General features: G+C 57.5%; 1 protein-coding gene across 5 annotated transcripts in view; it reads right to left on the reverse strand.

Annotated features, from left to right (window-relative positions):
* HDAC7 (histone deacetylase 7) overlaps positions 1-16,497 on the reverse strand; it is an 87,448-nt gene that overhangs the window by 36,353 nt on the left and 34,598 nt on the right. The window contains exon 1 of one of the 5 annotated variants that reach the window (XM_086768783.1): positions 8,906-9,337. The exons of the other annotated variants lie outside the window; for them this stretch is intronic. Within the exon in view, the coding sequence (XP_086624909.1) occupies positions 8,906-8,921 (16 nt within the window). The 5' untranslated portion in view covers positions 8,922-9,337. Of the gene's footprint in view, positions 1-8,905; positions 9,338-16,497 lie in introns of those variants that run through there. 5 annotated transcript variants of the gene reach the window in all.

The raw sequence follows: 16,497 nt of genomic DNA on the forward strand, positions 1-16,497 counted from the left end.
CATGGCATTGCCAGGGTTGTTCACAGAAGATGGACAGGGCCAGCACAGAAACCACGAGCTAACCTCTGCCTCCAACACACCGTTGTTTTGGTCCACCAGCCAAAGGAGCTGATGCCTTGAGCCTCCTCTGCCGAGATAACCAGCCTGAGCTTCATCCCATCTCTCCCTGCAAGGCAGATCCTACACTTTTGTAGTTTTGGGTCCTTTCCGTTGAGTCACTGCCCTTTCTGAAGTAAATACTACAGTGCCGGCCACAGCACTAAGACCACTCAAGGAGTCATGAGCTACAGAGGCAATGACATCTCCTTACTCCTACTGGATGCTTCTTGCCATCACTTGAGAAACAGACTCAACCCTCAACCCTGTGTAGTTATTTCTGAGGACTTGAGCACAGCCACCACGGCACTGCCTGAGCGGGACCAGCACCGCCTCTCTCCTGACAGCTCAGTTCCTGCTCATGGAGATGGATGCTGTTGATCCACGACAAATAAACCCCCACAAAACCAGCAAGAAGTACGCACAGGGAGACAGGAGGCAAAGGACGCCCAGTAGAGACGAGCTGCTGGCGCATCTTCACTGCTCGGTTGCATCCATACTGGGAGCACTTCGCAGCTACAGACCACCAATACAGTGCTGTGGCTCTTCAAAGCCTAAAGACGGGTTTATCCTTCCAGGGAAGGAGGTTAACGCTCACCTGCAGGATTTACCAACAAAGAGAAGAAGCACAGAGCTGACATCCAGCTCCCTGACTCTCTGCAAGGCTCCCACCTGCCAGTACGGGGTTCCTCAAGTTGCTGCTCACCCCAGAACTGGGGGTGCAGTGCAGCAAGCCCTCTTGGTGACAGACGAGACACAGAACCACCACCCCCTGCCTGGTTCCAGCCCACTGCTGGTATTTATCTTAACCGGAGGAACCGCACGGTGCGAGCGAAGTGCCAAAGCACGTCTGGAGTGCACGGCAGGCTGGGGGCACGGAGGGTCTCTTTCTGCAGTGCCTTTACTTGCAACGGTTCAGCATCCCAGTCTGCTCACGACGTACTCCTAACGCTACCGGGGACGAGCAGAGGGGCGGTGACACCCCAGAGCTCGTCCTTCAGGTTGCCCCGTAACTCGCAGTTGTACACTTGCGCCGCGGCGTTTCACAAGCCGTACGCTGTAACAGCTGTTGGCTCCCCTGCTCCTAAACCAGCACGCCTCGCACCAAACAGTTTTCCACGCCCTCAGCAGTCACTTTGCCGCCAAACTTCCACCGAGAGACTCGGCAATGTGCAGAAATGGCCTCTGCAGGACAGGGAGGCATCTGCAGCCAGCACACGCAGCCCTGGCCACCACGAGACCTCCCCGCCCCCCCTTATCTCATCTGGGACATACGTGACAGTGCCCTAACTATTTCCCACTCAGCCCTGAAAAATAAAACTCTGGAGTCTGACTTCAGGGTAAGGTCCAAATCCACCAGCTACAGCTGTGATTCATCTGCCGGAGTCGACATTTCAGTGCAGATGTCTGAGCCGGCTGCGGAGACACCAGCAATGAGCCCATGACGGATATCCCGAACCGCTGCGGTTTGTCTGCCCCGGCAGCTCTCCCCTGCCCAGAGCGTGGCAACGCGTGGCCCGGGCTCCGATACAAACGCCGTTGCTGCAGACACCTGGAAACGGGGGAGTCAAAACCGACGCACACCGCTCCCAAGGAGCGAGCAGCAGCTCCGTCAGCTGCAGGATCTGCTCTCCCCTGAATCCCAGCTGAGCCCAGGCGACCGGTTCAGCTCCCTCTGCAGAGTCCGAAAGCAAGGTCCCCAACACGCGTGTTGAAATCCCCCCACGAAGCGTTCCCACTGCGGCAAGGCCACACCAGCGATGGCTTCATTTGTGGCGATTTCACGACTTCTCCAGAACACGAGGAGTTCAACAAAAGCCCCTCCTGCAATTTAAGGGGACTTTTTATGGCTCTGTGTTGCCAACGGAGGCCACCTGAGAGCTACTGGGAAACTGAATTCAGAGCCTGAAGACGCCGGCATCCTCCAGGCACCAACACCCTGGGGGTGTCAGCACTTCGGGGTCCGAGCAGAACGATGCTCTCAGCATCTTTGACAGCTGCAGTCAGCTCAGCCCACAGACGACCCCACTCCGCCGCTCCTCTCTCCCTGAGCATCTCCAGATTTGGGGGCACCGCACAGCCCTACGTGTTTCTAGCACAAAACCGGGTCCGGTGCTGGTCTGGAAGCACCGGACGGCTGCCTGGCTCAGCTGTGCCGCCCCGGCAGGACGGCCACGGCCGCGTGGCGGGCGTTTGCAGGTGCTCCGTTTCCGCACAGGTGTACGACTTGGATGTTTGCCTTCCTGGGCGTTTATCTCCGTGCTGTGTCTGCACACAAACTTATCTGCCAGGGGAGGAGCGTGTTGCTCCTGCACACACTGTTATCTCCAGGGATGTGGGCCTTCCTCCGAGGCGGACGCCACGTGGGTGAGCTCAGCCGCAGGCCCTGTGGCTTGGTACCCCAGCTCTCCGGCTGCCCGAAGCGGTGCGGGGGCTTGCAGGAGCACTCCTGCTGCTCTGCATCCCTCCTGCCCCCTCCCCAGCTCGGCCTCAGCCCCTTTTCACCACCCAAGCAGTCTGGCACTGGAACACGCAGCAGCTCTCACAAGGAGGGGAAGGAAGGGAGACGCAGGAAGGGCAGCGGAGGGAGGAAGGAGGGATGGTGGGGTCCTAATGGAGGAGCACTGATCCCAACTGGATACGTTTGGAGCTCACCCACAACTTCTCCTGAGAGAACAACCTCAGGAGCACCCCAATTTCTACATAAACACCTCATCTCTTACCATCTCATCCCCAGCCCTCTAGTTCACAGAGGGGACAATTAACTCAGTTATTCCTAACACTCATCTAATGTGGACAAACCCTCCAGAGAAACCTCCCAGCACATCCTCACCTCTGGACCTGTCCTGGCCCCGAGAGGAGGTCTGCCTGCTGCAGTCCAAGGCCGTCACCTGTGCTGGGAAGGGAAAAACTTGCTCTTACATCACCGCAGCATCGTTTGGAGACCTCCATCTGCCTCCTGCGTGCTTGGCTTCACAGGGTCCAGCCCTACCAGATGTGCTCTGTGGTCCCCCCGGCACTTCTCCATCACTCCTCGTCTTTCCAAATCCCCCAGAACAAGCTGCGGCGCAGGCTCCTGCAGCACCGCAGGGGAAAGGACGGCTGCGAGCCTCCCAGACAGGGCTCTCGGCGGTGCCCCGGGACGTTTGCTTTTTTCACAACAGCAGGATATTGAGTCACGGTCAGCCTCCTCGCAGCCTGCTCGCCCATGCAACCTCCCGGCTGCCGGGGCGCGCGTCGGCGCTCCTCTTACCCAAGACATGGCTCCGTCTCCAGGCTCCCCGCATGCGCTCGACCCTCTCCCTGGGCTCAGCAGCTCCAAACCTGTTGAAATGAGGAAGCTGGGAAACTCTTTTTTTGGCAGAGCTCCTGAGAGAACGCAGCTTGTGTATTCCTTGCCTCAGATCTACCCTTCCTCCTCCGATTTGCCCAAGAGCCCTTGGCCCCGTACGCCTGCAAGTTCAGCTGTCACAGGCTGTGGGAAACCTCAGCTGTGGAAACGCTGCATTTCCAGTGATGCAACTCGAGAGACATTCGTCGTCCCAAGTTGTTTTTAAGGGGGCGAGGTGGATTAAGCAGCCCGGTTTAGGAACTGACCCTCGACGCAGATGGCAGCGGCCAACTGCCCGCCTCGCAGCCCACACGAGCTGTAACCCTACCTCCCTTCCTCTCCCTCCCCCACAGCCCCGCTCCCTTTGCTCACACGGTTCCTGCAATTCCTGGCCCTCGGCTTCGATGCGTTGCACAGCTTCCGCCACCATCTGGGCTCCATTTAGGGGAGCTGATGTTTTTCACAGGGCTGTAATCTAAACTTTGGTATTGAGTTTACATCTCGCATACCAGCGTCTCACCACTGAGCCTGGCCACGCAGAAGGGGCGTCTCGGCTGCCAGGCTCCGTCCCACCGCGGGAGGACGCAGCACGCTGGCGGCTCCGCGTACCTGGGAACTGTGCTGCCGTGAATGCAGAAGACTGAGAACCAGGGATTCATATGGACAAAGCACCCATAGGTCCGGCGAGGCACTGACCCTGCCAGTAAGCGTGAGCTGGGAGATCCCAGCAAGCTGGGAATCAGGTCAGCGTCCCCTGGGAGCCCGGGAAGACTGCAGATGGGAGTTGAAACTCTAGATCAGCATTATCCAGGCTCCATCAGCAGGAAATTCTCCTAATTTTTGGCCTTAAATTCTGCCCTTATCTCCATCCAGATGTCTGTCAGAAGGGTCAGGTCCTGCAAGCAGCGACAGAGGTTGCTCTTCTGTTGCGGAGGCAGGGAACAGACACTAAGAGCTACCGGGGGCAGACGAATATCCAGCGTAGCATCACAGGCCTGCGGCTGCTCTGCTTGACCCCGACCAAGCACACACAGCCTCTGAGTCCAAGTTCTGCCTCTGTCTCCACCACCAGCAATCCCAGACTGCCCAGTCTGTGCGTGAGCCCCTGCAAGCCATGCCTGTGGAGCAAGCAAGGAAGACGAGACGCAAAGGGATGGTCCGTTCCCACCACCACCTCTGACCAGTCAGCACAGAGCCCAGTTTCAAGTTTGCCCTTTTGACGCGTGGGCACGCTTGTCCTCTCCAGCTACAGATGGAGCTGAGCACCCGCTGAGCTCCCGTGGGTTCCGAGCCCCTCTTCCCGAGGCAGCTGCCCCCATGCTCCATCTCTAGGGGCTGCAGCTTATGGAACAGGAGAGCAAATATCCATTTTACACTATTGCTGCTGGCCAGCTGGGAAACTAAGCTTTGCAAGGGCTATTCCAGGTGGAGAGAAGAGGGATACGCTTGGGAGAGCTCCTTCCCCAGAGCAGTGCCCTACTAAACACGAGCGTCTCCCGTTTCATATCCACCTATTCCCTACGAGCCGGCAGCAGCGGATCAGCCAGGCTGCAAGAAGACGACGGACCCACAGCACGGCTCAGCAAGGCTCCCGACCCAGCTCCAGGCAGGCAGGGCTGTCTGCAAGCAGGCAAGGACCGGCCGCTTCCCAGCACGGGACGTCAGAGCAGCGAGCAAACGAGGGCAGCACACAGCAACCCCAGCTGCACGCAGACCCTGCCGTGGAACTGCACACAAGTCAGCTAAAAAGCCAAAAAACCACAGGCAAGGTGCTGCATCTGCACAGGGGCTGGCACGACAGCTCCTCTATGAGACACCGGCTCCCCAGCCCCCTCGGTTATTTATGACCGGCCGCAGCACCGCCCTCCAGCCCTCCTGCCAACGCGCTTTGCCAACGGGCACAACAACTTCTGCAAGGGCGCTGGTAGCAGATCCCGGGCCGTAAGGCTGGTCCGAGCGCCGGCGGGGCAGCGGCAGCCCCCGGGCACCTCCCCGCGCCCCAGGCCCCCGCCTGCCCCCCGACACGTCCGCACCAGCCTCCCTCCGCCCTCCTCCGCCAGCTGCAAGGTGGGCAGAGCCCCAGCCAGCATCCAGAGGAGCGGCTCCGCTGTCCCGCCGGGCAGCCAAGATGGCTCGATCCCAGCAATCCACGAGGCTCAGCCAAAACCAAAAAATAATGTTTTCATACTTTGATTTTTCAGGCAGGATTTAGTCATTTGTGGACACGAGGGCTTGGCGGGACCGCGCTGCCTCCACTTACCTACTCCAGTAAGCAGCTGTTTACGACGGCAGAGCCTTGAAGACGGAAGGGAAGAGGAGACTCGTGATTTAACCCAGGTGAATTATTCCTGCCCCCTTTCTGGAGCACCCAGCCGACGAAGAAGGGGGGATTCAGCGTCCACGCCCGCCCGTCGCATGCGGTGCACGCCAGGGATGGGCTCGCCGCACGAGACGAGGCGTCGCAACACAAACAACGTCCAACGGCTCCGCAACGAGCTGCCTGGACAAACCCAACAGGGACTTCTGTCCCATCTACCTAATGGCTAAAAAATGAGTTACAGCAGAAAAGCCAAACCCTCGCTGAGTACACTTGTTTAAAGAGGCAGAGCGGCTGAGGCCTGCTCCGGCGTACCGGAAAAGCAGGTTCCAGCCCGGCTTCGTAAGGGTTGTACGATCCCTGTTTGCTTCCCCCTGCACCGGGGTGCCCGCAGCCTGCCCTGCGCGGGCAGAAGGTAAGCGCTCGTCGGTACGGGCTCGTGGCAGCTCGCCGAGGGTACCCCTTTGTCTTAATCCTCAAATCACCTCCCAAGGATCCCAAGAGCCTTGGCCATCACTGCTTCAGAGCAAGCCCAGCTCCAGGGAGCCCTAGGGAAGAAGGCAGGAGAAGACCTTGCTGATAACCCACAATCCTCCGTATGCCTCAATACGTTCCAGAGGAGCTAAAGCCCGGCTCCGAGCCACCAGGACAGCCTGCAGATCTCCTACAGAGGAGTCAAAGCGCCAAGAGGCCTTGCACTCAGGAGCCAAGATCTGCTTTAATCCCCTAATCCTTCCCATCGAGTCAACAGCAAGGTTTGCCTCTGCGACCGTGCAAAGGACAGAGCCACCTTCACCTCCCAAGGTCTGGCCCACCAGAAAGGATTGACTTCCATCTTGCAAATGTGTCCTCAAAGCCTCACAGGTCTGAAGCCACCAAGCCACCACGTCCCTCTCTTGGTCTCTACACAGGGCCTTGGGCATGGGATGAGCCAATCTGGGAAGGCAGGTTATGAACGCATGAAGGAAGCTCCACCAACATCTCCAGTTTGCAAAAGCATGGTGGCTCCCAGCACCACAACAGGCAAACGGTTTATCCAGCCGCAGAGCCAAGACCTCCCTGTAGCGTCTGCAGAGGGTGCAGAGGGACAGGCAAGCTTTGCAGCACATATTCTCCGAAGACGTTTTTTTAAAAAAAGAAAACAAGGGAAATTGCAGGAAGCTACGGGGAGTTTGCCACCACTGCACCATGTGTCTAAGCCTGCTGCTTCTTCTGATGGGCTCTGACGACTCAAAGACACAAGCTGGGAGGAGGATGAGGCTGCAGGAGGGCGGGCAAGGCTCACCACACACCAGCACCTCCTCCAAACCACTAAACAACACCAGATCTGTTGCAGAGAGCCCCGTTACGGTTAGACAGGGAGCCTCTCTGCGTAGAAAGAGGATCACCCAAGCCTAATCTAGAGCGCCAGAAGACGAGGACAGCAGGAGGAGGGGAGAAACGTCCCGTTGATCTCAGCAAAATACCAGCTCTGGTGCAACTCCCCACCTTAGCGTCAGATTAAAGCTTTGCAGGCGTGAGCCCAAGGCTTATCTGCTGCTCCCCTCCCTTCTCCCACATTTCTGTTATTGAACCAACCAACGCCTCTTATCTACAACTCCTGCCTCTTAAACCAGCAAAGCCACACCACGGCTCTGCAGCGCTGACACGCCGCCGTGTCCCTGTGCTGAAGGGGACAGCCCAAGGGGATGCCCACACCTCGCTCCCCGCAAACCGTGCGCCGTCTCCCTTCAAGGCTAAGCCGCCACGCAGGTCCCACCACGATGCGGTTCCCACCACGACGCTCTGCAGCCAGCGTCCGCGCTTTCACGCGGCGATCACACCACTCAAAGCATCCCGAAGGCCAGATTTCCACAGGAGCCTACAGCAAAGCCGGCACGGAGCAAGTCTTCAAGGCAAGGGAGTCATTCCAGAGCTGCGCTTGGTAACCCAGCGTGGGACAGAGCTCGGAGGGGCACACAGAGGAACTCTCAGAGGCAGGAACGGATCGGCAGCACAAACCCATTCAGCCCCAGCCACTGGCAGGGGAAGTTTTTCTGCGCGGAGGCTCCGTGCCCTCCAGGCAGACTCCACACAGCAGTGGTACAGCTGTCCCCAATTTGAAAGACAGATAAGGCTCAAATGATTCATTCAGCGTAAACCTTTATTTGTTCTTGCTTAGCCAGAAGGAGCCAGCAGCTGCTAACGCTGAACTGGGCCAGCTCCCAAGCACAGACAAAGGCCTGCAAAAATGGGTTTAAGGAGGAACTGATTGTTCAAAAAGCAATCCTAGAAGAGGGAGTTAGAAAAAGGGAGTGCAGCGTAGAGCAGGAGGAACAGGAAGCCAGAGAGCACCTAAAAATAAATGTTAAAAAAAGCAGCCAGGCACAGGACAAAGGCCTCGTCTGCACGTGACCGTCACCCGCAGAGCGGGCAGGATGCGAACGCCGCGCACTGCGCTCGCTCCCCAGCAACCCCACGTACAGAGCCCCAGCCACCCCGCAGCACGCAGCCCGCGCCTCTCGCCCCCGGGCTGGGCGCGTTTCTCCTCTGCCGTAAATCCCTCAGGTGCAGGATGCTGCCCCTGTCCGTGCCCTACGCCCAGCACGCTGTGCCTGATCCACTCCTGGGCGGAAATCCACCTGAGCCCAGCAGAGCTGGCTTCAGACGGCTTCCACAACCATTTGAAAAAGTTAAAGGGATTTAAATGAAGTCTAGAAAACAAGATCTCTCCCCAAATGCACTCTCAAAAATAGCTAAGTCCTGCTGAAGGACTAGCAAGGGTCCCTCTGCACCCACCCAGGCAGCACCTTCGCCAGATCTGAGCAAGAGCTGGTGGGTAAACGGTGAGTTCCCAGCGAAACAGCCAGAAATGGCTGAGCAGGTAACAGACAACGTGTCTTGTGTTTGCTGGTACAGCTGGAACTGATGCCGTCTGCTCCTCCCCTGTGGCTACGGGCTGGGATCCTGCGTACGGCGATCAAAACCTCAAAGCCCTTCACCTGTCCCGGCGGTGGCTGCCCCCACCAGACACAGAGCTCCAGCGCAGCCCCATGTGTGAGCCACTCTCCACGGACAGAAGGACGCTCCCATGCACAGCTTTAGCCAGACTACCCGACTGGCGAGGATTCACAGCTGCGCAGGGAAGGAAAAAATCCCCCAGGGCTGGGAAAGGCACTTACAGGATGGGCTGAACATCACCAGCGTGGTAGGTATCTTCGGCCTCAGCGCAAGACTCTTGAGAGCATCCAGCTAGTTCCGCTCCTGGGAAGCCACCGCTCCACATCCCACATTCACTTCTGCTTCGCTCCTGCCGTGCACGTATCTGCTCATCAGTGCGGCAGCGAGAGGCGCCCGATAAGGCCGCTCGTAGATGGGTCAGATGCAGTACGCCGCTGAACAGACTCTGGCGTACTGAGTCATCCCGTCTCCTCAGCCGTCTGCCTCCCCCAGGGTCCGTCCCAGCTCCGGCAGCTCTTACTTCATGCTCGCTTCCATGTGGCTCTCTCTTTGAGCACGCACGTCTGAGGCTGCTGGGCAGGGCTCTGCCCAAGCCGTCCCTTCAAAGCTGCCATGAAACGCCAACACAACTCCTGCATGGCATGAGTTTGCCAGTCTTCACCCTCCAGTTCTTGAACTCATGACTACTGAGTAACGCAGCTTGCTCAGCTAACCAGCGAGCTAAGAATAGAGACCTTGAAGTGAAACCTACTGGGATTGGCAGCTATTTTGAGCGCACTCATCGGCGGGGCAGCGTGACATAAGAGGATATAAAGAGGAAACTCTGCACAACAACTCTCACCTCACCAAGAGAGGTTTGGGTAACAGAAGGTAGAGCCGCTGCACATGCTTTTGAGGCAAAGGAAACGCTGAGACGAATCCCCGAGGCCATCTCCACATCACTTGGCCAGTTCACTCCTCAAAATCTAAGCCACTGCCTCTGCGTTTGCGGCAGCGTGATACCAAGCGGATCATCCCCAGGCACAGCGCCGGCCCCGCAATGCCCTGAGCATCCCCAGGACCAGCTGAGCCCACCCAGAACTGCACAGTCAGACCCCGACGGGCACCAGCCCAGCGTGGCCACTGCTTCTCCCCGCCTGGGAACCGGCAAAACCCCTGCAAACCGCCTCCCGTGCTGCCCGCGCCTCCGCCACGCAGCCCACGGCGCGCAGAGCACGTTGCCGCCGGTCCAGCCTTCCCAGGCACCTTCGCAGAGCAGGGCTGCCGGAGATCCCGCTGCGACCGAGCCGAGCCTCAACGAGAGCAGACACGACCGAAGCGACCAGCCAGAGCACCCGCAAACCCCAAACCTCGCCTTTGCTTTTTAACCCCAGGCGGACCCTCGCAGCTCTCCAGCGCAGCACGCCCTCAGAGGAAGGGCTGTGACCGTGCCTGGCCACCAGATGTGTTTAGGAAAGAGCTGGTCTCGGTTAGCAACCAACATTAAGATGAACGTAGGGAAATTTAAACGGCAGCACTTGGAGCGTATCTGATCTCAACACTTAGATACTGGGAAAACAAACATACAAGCTACGGTTTCTGGAAATCAAACTCGCCACCTGACAGCGGTCCCTGCAGCAGCTCTCTGCTAGCTCGTCGTGCGCCCACCTCGGCAGCACGCGTATCTGAGTACTCGTGATGCCAGTATATCCTGCCAGCTTACTCAACTACAAATATTTTTGCTACTGGTTTTGGAAGAGCAGTAAGTCATCAGCGGAGACTGATAGAGTCTACAGTGCTAAATAACTGAATTCCCCAAACCCACCAGCTCAGTCTGTTACAAAAACATCCTCCAGAACTTACACGGGGCACCCGAGGGAACACGGCACCTCCAATTTCAGTCATCATCCAGACAGCAACCGCTTATTAAGGCCTCGTCAGACCGCCTGTGTTAAACCTCTGTTTCAAAGGGGCTGAGCACTCTGAATAAAGATCACAAGCCACAGATTTGCTTAACGCTGCAGTTCCATTATTGCAGCGGCGTGAGCCAGCGCTGCTGTCCTCTGTGCCCGCCCCACGGCGGCAGGTGACAGCCACATGGCTGCAGGCACCCAGACAAAACCCAGCCACCCCGGCCCTGCGTCGGTGACTGTCCCCCAGCACGGGAAACCCCTCTTCTGGGACACGACCACCTCGGGCTGGCGGCAGCTCCGTTCTGCAGCTGCGCTGTGGGGACAGAAGTGCCACCACCAAGGGCGGGGAGCATCCAGCCTGTCTCAGCCCCAGCACAGAGGGGAGCAGCAAGGCCACGAAGGCACACGAGGTGTGCCTGGGAGTTTCGTCAGGCTTTGATGTGTCCCTGAGCCACGGAGAACTGCATCCGCTCTCAAACGCGGTCTCTGTGGAAGTAATTCTGAAGGCATATGGACCACACTGCGAGTCTGCCCACCAGCACCTCCGCACCCTCGCCTGGGGACCCCTCCACTGCTGCAGCGAGGGTTGGCGCCGTCTTGGAAAACGGAAAAGGACACAGGCACGATCCTGAGCTCAGCAGAAGCCAGGAGATGAGCCCCAAGAGAAGCAGAGGCTCCTGCATCCAGGAGCTCTGTAGCATCTGCAGAAATAGTCAGCCCTTCATCCTCGGCATCCCTGGGACAGCAAGGAGCCACGTGCCAATCCCTGCCTCAGCCCTGGGACAAGGACAGCGAGGCCAGAGGACCAAGAGTAAGCCAACGCGGATGGCGGAAAGGAGGTGACAAAACCTGAGTCTGAGCAAGGCAAGGGAGACAGGAGAACGGTGCCTCCCTTCTGCTCTGGGCTGTCAAGGGGAGGGAGGGCGCAGGAGCACACTCCCACCTCAGACAGCCTCTCTGCTGTGAGTATTCCCACCCTGCAGCCAGGAGAGGATAACACGGGAACGCAGGCGCTTTCACCGGCCTCTTAAGTGTTGCTGAAGGCAGGCAGATGAAGAAAAGAGTCTATGGCAGGAACAGGAGAGACTATTTTCACTCCGCAGTTGTACCCCTGGGCTAGGTATGGAAACATATCCTCTGCCACAGAAGTGCATCAAGCCATGAGCAAATCTGGAGAATTTACATAACCCTTGAAGTTTAGGATATGCATAAAGAAAGAAATTCAGAGAGCAATTCTCGCTTTGTCTTGGGCGCCTGCTAGGAAGTGACGTTCTCCACATTTTCTGTGCTGCCCAAGGCTTTGCTCTTACACAACAGCGGCTTTTGAAAAAGCAGCCTCAGCACCAACGCTGTTTTCCCCTCCCTTGCGTAAGAGATTCTCCTTCCACGGAGGCTCGAGAACATCCCCCGGAGAACGGCTCCCAGCCCCACCTCCCGACTCCTTCCCGCAGCATCAGGGAGCCCACTCCTCCCGGAGGCTGCCGCAGCGCCCCGCTCCCGCTCTCCACAGAGCTGAGCTCCCACCCACCTTCCGGAGCGCAGGACGCTCCACGTGCTCCTCGGACACGCTGCTCTCCTTCGGAGACCCAGATGACCCAAGCGACACGCTGATACCCTTCCAGCTACAACTGGAACACAAACCCAATGAGGACACCTTCCTATGTTACGTCTATAAACGCCCAACACGTTCCTTGCCAAGGGGGAGCTGCAGGAGGACTGGGTGTACTCAAGTAAAAGGGAAGGGGAGAAAGGGAATGACAGAGGCAAAGTAGGAGAGGGAGGCGGGAAAGCAGATGGACAAAAAGTCCAGGATCACCCAACAGGACCCCACGAACCAGTACTGGTGAGAGCAATCTCGTCAAGAAGCCCGAATGCACCGGGAAGCCCTACCTGCTTATTTCGTCCCTCACAACATCAACTGAAACATTTCTAAAACAACCAGAGGTTTGGGTCTTGGCTTTGAGGTATTACTTTAGGATAGCTGCAGTAGACCAGCAGAGCTTTTTTGATCCTAAGCGATGCACAAACAGCCCAGGAGAGCGATCGGCTAACAGTGCCAAAAGCTAGGAGCCACGTACAGCCACCAGCGACTCCCGCTGCTGTCCCACTCACCCGGTAAACGCTGGGAGGGTGCTCCAGGCAGGCACCGCTGACAGGGACACTGCATATTTTTAAAATTTCTCCATCAAGAGAAATGAGCCTTTTCTGGAGGCCAGCGTGAGATACTCTCGGTTTCCAGCTCTTCCCCTAACCACTGTATCTCCTCCCTCCTGTTCCCCACCCCTAGCACCCACCTGTCCGGTGCAGAGCCTCCGTCCCTCCGACACGCCATCATTTGCCGCAGCACAGAGAGGCCGCGAGGCGAGCGTGACCGCGTGCCAGAGCAGCGGCAGTGTTTGTTTTGCACTGATGTGAGCAGTATTTTGATCCAACTGTGCAATGCAACCCCGTGGACCAGCTAATTCTCCTGCTGGCACACGTTCCTACTCCTGGATACAAACACCTCACGGGACGAAGCCCAGCGTAGCCGCCTGCGAGCGGGCGATGTGGTTCGTTACTGTGCTGAGGTGCAAGAAGCAGGCCGGTCAGCCACCGAGCAAGACTGCAGCCTCAGAGACACCTTCGTAATTCCTGCATTGTCAAGAGAGCACCACCCACCACAGGCAGTCTTGAACGCGGACAGACTGAACTTTTAGGATGAGGGAAGACAAACAGACAGGAGCGATGGATGTGCTAGGGTGTCGGAGCGTAACAGATAGCTGCTATCTTGCTCCAGCCCCTCCTCGGGGTCAGAACCTGTGTGGGAACCCTCACTTTAGGACATTCCCCCCTTGCTGAAGACCTCTCTGGGTGACAGCACAGCACTGACTCAAGGCTCTTTCCTCAGCATCCTCAGATACTGCCCAACAGGGACCCCGGTGACACAGACCCACTCACAGCCACTCCGCCCCCTCAGCGGCTCGCTCACCGGTACCTCTGCCTCATGCCGAGCGCTCACCGCCGTCGGCCCCGCTCTGCCAGGGACTGATGTGCCTTGGCGCGAACTCCTCCTCCAAGGTGAGTCCGGGAAATTTCCAAAGTCAGTGCGACAAGCGCTTGGGCTCCCTTTGCTATTTATAGTTTGGCAACTGGGACAATGCCACCCAAGCATACCAGCTTCGCTTGCTCTGACTAAACTCAAACCCAACAACTGAATCCTGCACAACACACAGCAGCCTCAGAGCTGCCTAAATTCAGCACGCATTCATTCAGCGTTAGCAACTGCTGCTATATCTGGAAGACAGTTTCAAGGGAAGATGGAGCTTTCCAAAGCAGAGAAAGAAAACAAATCCTTTGCCTACATTCTGCAGGACAGCACTGCTCTCCTAAACTTCTTAGGCTCGGCTTTGCTGAGAAAAACCCAAGTTTTTCTGCTAAGAAGTTCACATTAACAGCATTAGCAACGCACACCGCGCCGCACCAGCGCCTGCACGCTTCCTGGACTCTGTACGCCCCCTTGAAAACTTCATGGCACCATCACATCAGACAGCAAACGTACCAACTCGGACCTTCTCTGAGGGAAAACGCTGTCCCTAACATACTCCAGGCCCAGCCCTGCCCCTCGGGGAAGGCAGTTCAGCAGAGCAGCCGGTACACGTGCACAGAGGTGGGAGCGGGGTGACCAGAAACGTTAGCGGACCAGCAGAGGTAGGACAACACCACAGCCGTTCAGCGAGGCCGCAGGGGGTTCTGCAGTATTTTTAGGGCAGTCAGAGCGGCAGGCGAGAGACCAGCCGTGCCAGCCGGGAGCTGAACCGTGCGGGGCTCTCAAAGCCTCGGTCACAGAGGGCTGCTCAAGTCTGACAGGAGCCCACCCAGCTGCAACCGGACTGTTCAAACTCAGCAAGGCCAGGACACGCTTCTCCGGCCGTCTGTCATCTCCCCCATTTTACCAACGACACAAAAGCCAGCAGAGAAGCTGCTAGTAAGAAGCCGGCAAAGCCTGAAGCGGGGAAGGAGGCGTTCCTGCCTTCGGGGAGCATAGCGAGGTAACGAGGCACAGACACCGGGAGGACGCAGCAGCGCGCAGGACTGACTCACCCACCCGCCCCGTGCTGCCCCGTCGCTCTGCAGCAGAGAGCGGCTACGGGGCTGGAGGGAGATCAAAAGGTAATTAAATTATATCAGGAAAAACCAAGGTCTTGATGTTTGAACCAGAGATCGAAGAGGAGATTCGTACACCTCCCCTGCGAGAGTCAGGCAACGAGGCAGAAGGAGCCGGCTTGTTTCGGAGCACTGCCAACACACTTGTTTGTTTTTTCCCCTCCCCAAGGTCCCAGCTGCTAAATACATGATTGCAGGATCTCTCCGACTCTCATAAAAAAGCACGTATACCATTGCGCCCCATTATTTGAACAGGAAAAAGCCTGAAAATCTGAGCCACAGAGACTCCAGATACACAATGTCTCTTTATTATTGACATTTTGAAACCTCATTTTTCTTTCAACAGCTTCTAAACGGTCAGGGCTTTGCAGGATGAACTTTCAGCCTCCCAAGAGTTGTTTCTATCCCAGTGTCCCACGGTGGGAGAACTGCTCGGCTGAGACCACGTATCCCAAAGCCACGGGTGCTGCCACTCACATCCCTAGAGCCACCTGCCTCCAAAGCCGTGAAGCAACCCGCCTCCGTTCCCAACGCCAGATACAACCCGGGTCTCTACTCCAGTCCACAGCCCAGCGACACGCGAACACAGAAACCAGGCCCAGAGTCGTGACACGCACGCTCCAGCCATCATGGGCCCGAATTCCCCGTCTCTGCCAGAGGCACAGCACAAATCCAGACCCACAATCACGAGGACACGAAGTTTATCACTTTGCTAGCCCAGATGTAACACTGCGTCGCATCGAAACACCTCTGCCAGACCAGAACTGCACTGGACAGCACCCAGCACCACCCCAAAGCACAAACCTCTCCCTGCCCTGGGGAGGTTCCTATCTGAGTCCCAGCAGGATGCAACCAAGCTGATTAATAACCTGCAGGGAAAGACACACGCGCACCCGTCCACGCTCACCTCCATGCTCCTGCCACGCTGTCCCGGGACGAGATACGCGTTCGCACAGACCGGCCCTAACGTCGTGGCATGTCCGTTCCCAAACAACACTTCCAAAAGGTGCAAGGACCCTGTTCAGGACAGGTCTGACCTCATTACCATCCCACGCACGTACGCCTGCTGAGCTTCCAGCCTCGCTGCAAGCACTTTGCTGCCATTTTCACGCTCCCACTTCCTGCTCACATCAGGCAGCCGAGTAGGAAGTGCTGAAATCCTCCGATCCTCGCTGCAAACCAGGAAGCGCTGGAGATCTCCTGAGAAAGACTGTGATTTCCAGGCTGCAAATGCTCTGCAAACATCTGGTCAGAGGTATCGCATCCGGACTCTCAGAGAGCGGGGCTCACCCTCCCCGTCCTCCCAGAGCGCGTTGCTTTGACCGTCTGCTAGAACAAACGCAGGGCAGAAATCACGTACCAATCACCCAGCTGGGCAAAAACGGCTGCACCGTTCAAACCCTCGGGCCATTTGCTTCCCTTCCTCCCCCACGACAAGCGACATCTCGTCTCTCCCGCGCACCCAGCCCAGTCCAGCACATCTCAACACCGCCTCGGCAGGAGCCTCCCGCCGTCCTGTTACTCAGCAGAGCCTTGTAACGTGCCCAAACCCCGGATAATACCTTTACCATGGAAAAAGGTGTGGGAAGATCTGCTTTTTGGGAGCACTGGGATTGCCAGCAAAGGGCAAATCTTGGACGACTCACTGATCTGTGGGCTGCATTGGCTCGTATGCTCAGCCTCCAGACAGATCCGGGCTACTCAGGGTATCAACAGCTCTTTTCCCAGCGCAGCTGCTCACATCCTTTCTCAGCAAGTATTTAGAGAGAGATGCCGTT

Source organism: Chlamydotis macqueenii, chromosome 29 (assembly GCF_036417535.1).
Source record: "Chlamydotis macqueenii isolate bChlMac1 chromosome 29, bChlMac1.mat, whole genome shotgun sequence".
In the NCBI taxonomy this organism is placed as follows: domain Eukaryota; kingdom Metazoa; phylum Chordata; class Aves; order Otidiformes; family Otididae; genus Chlamydotis; species Chlamydotis macqueenii.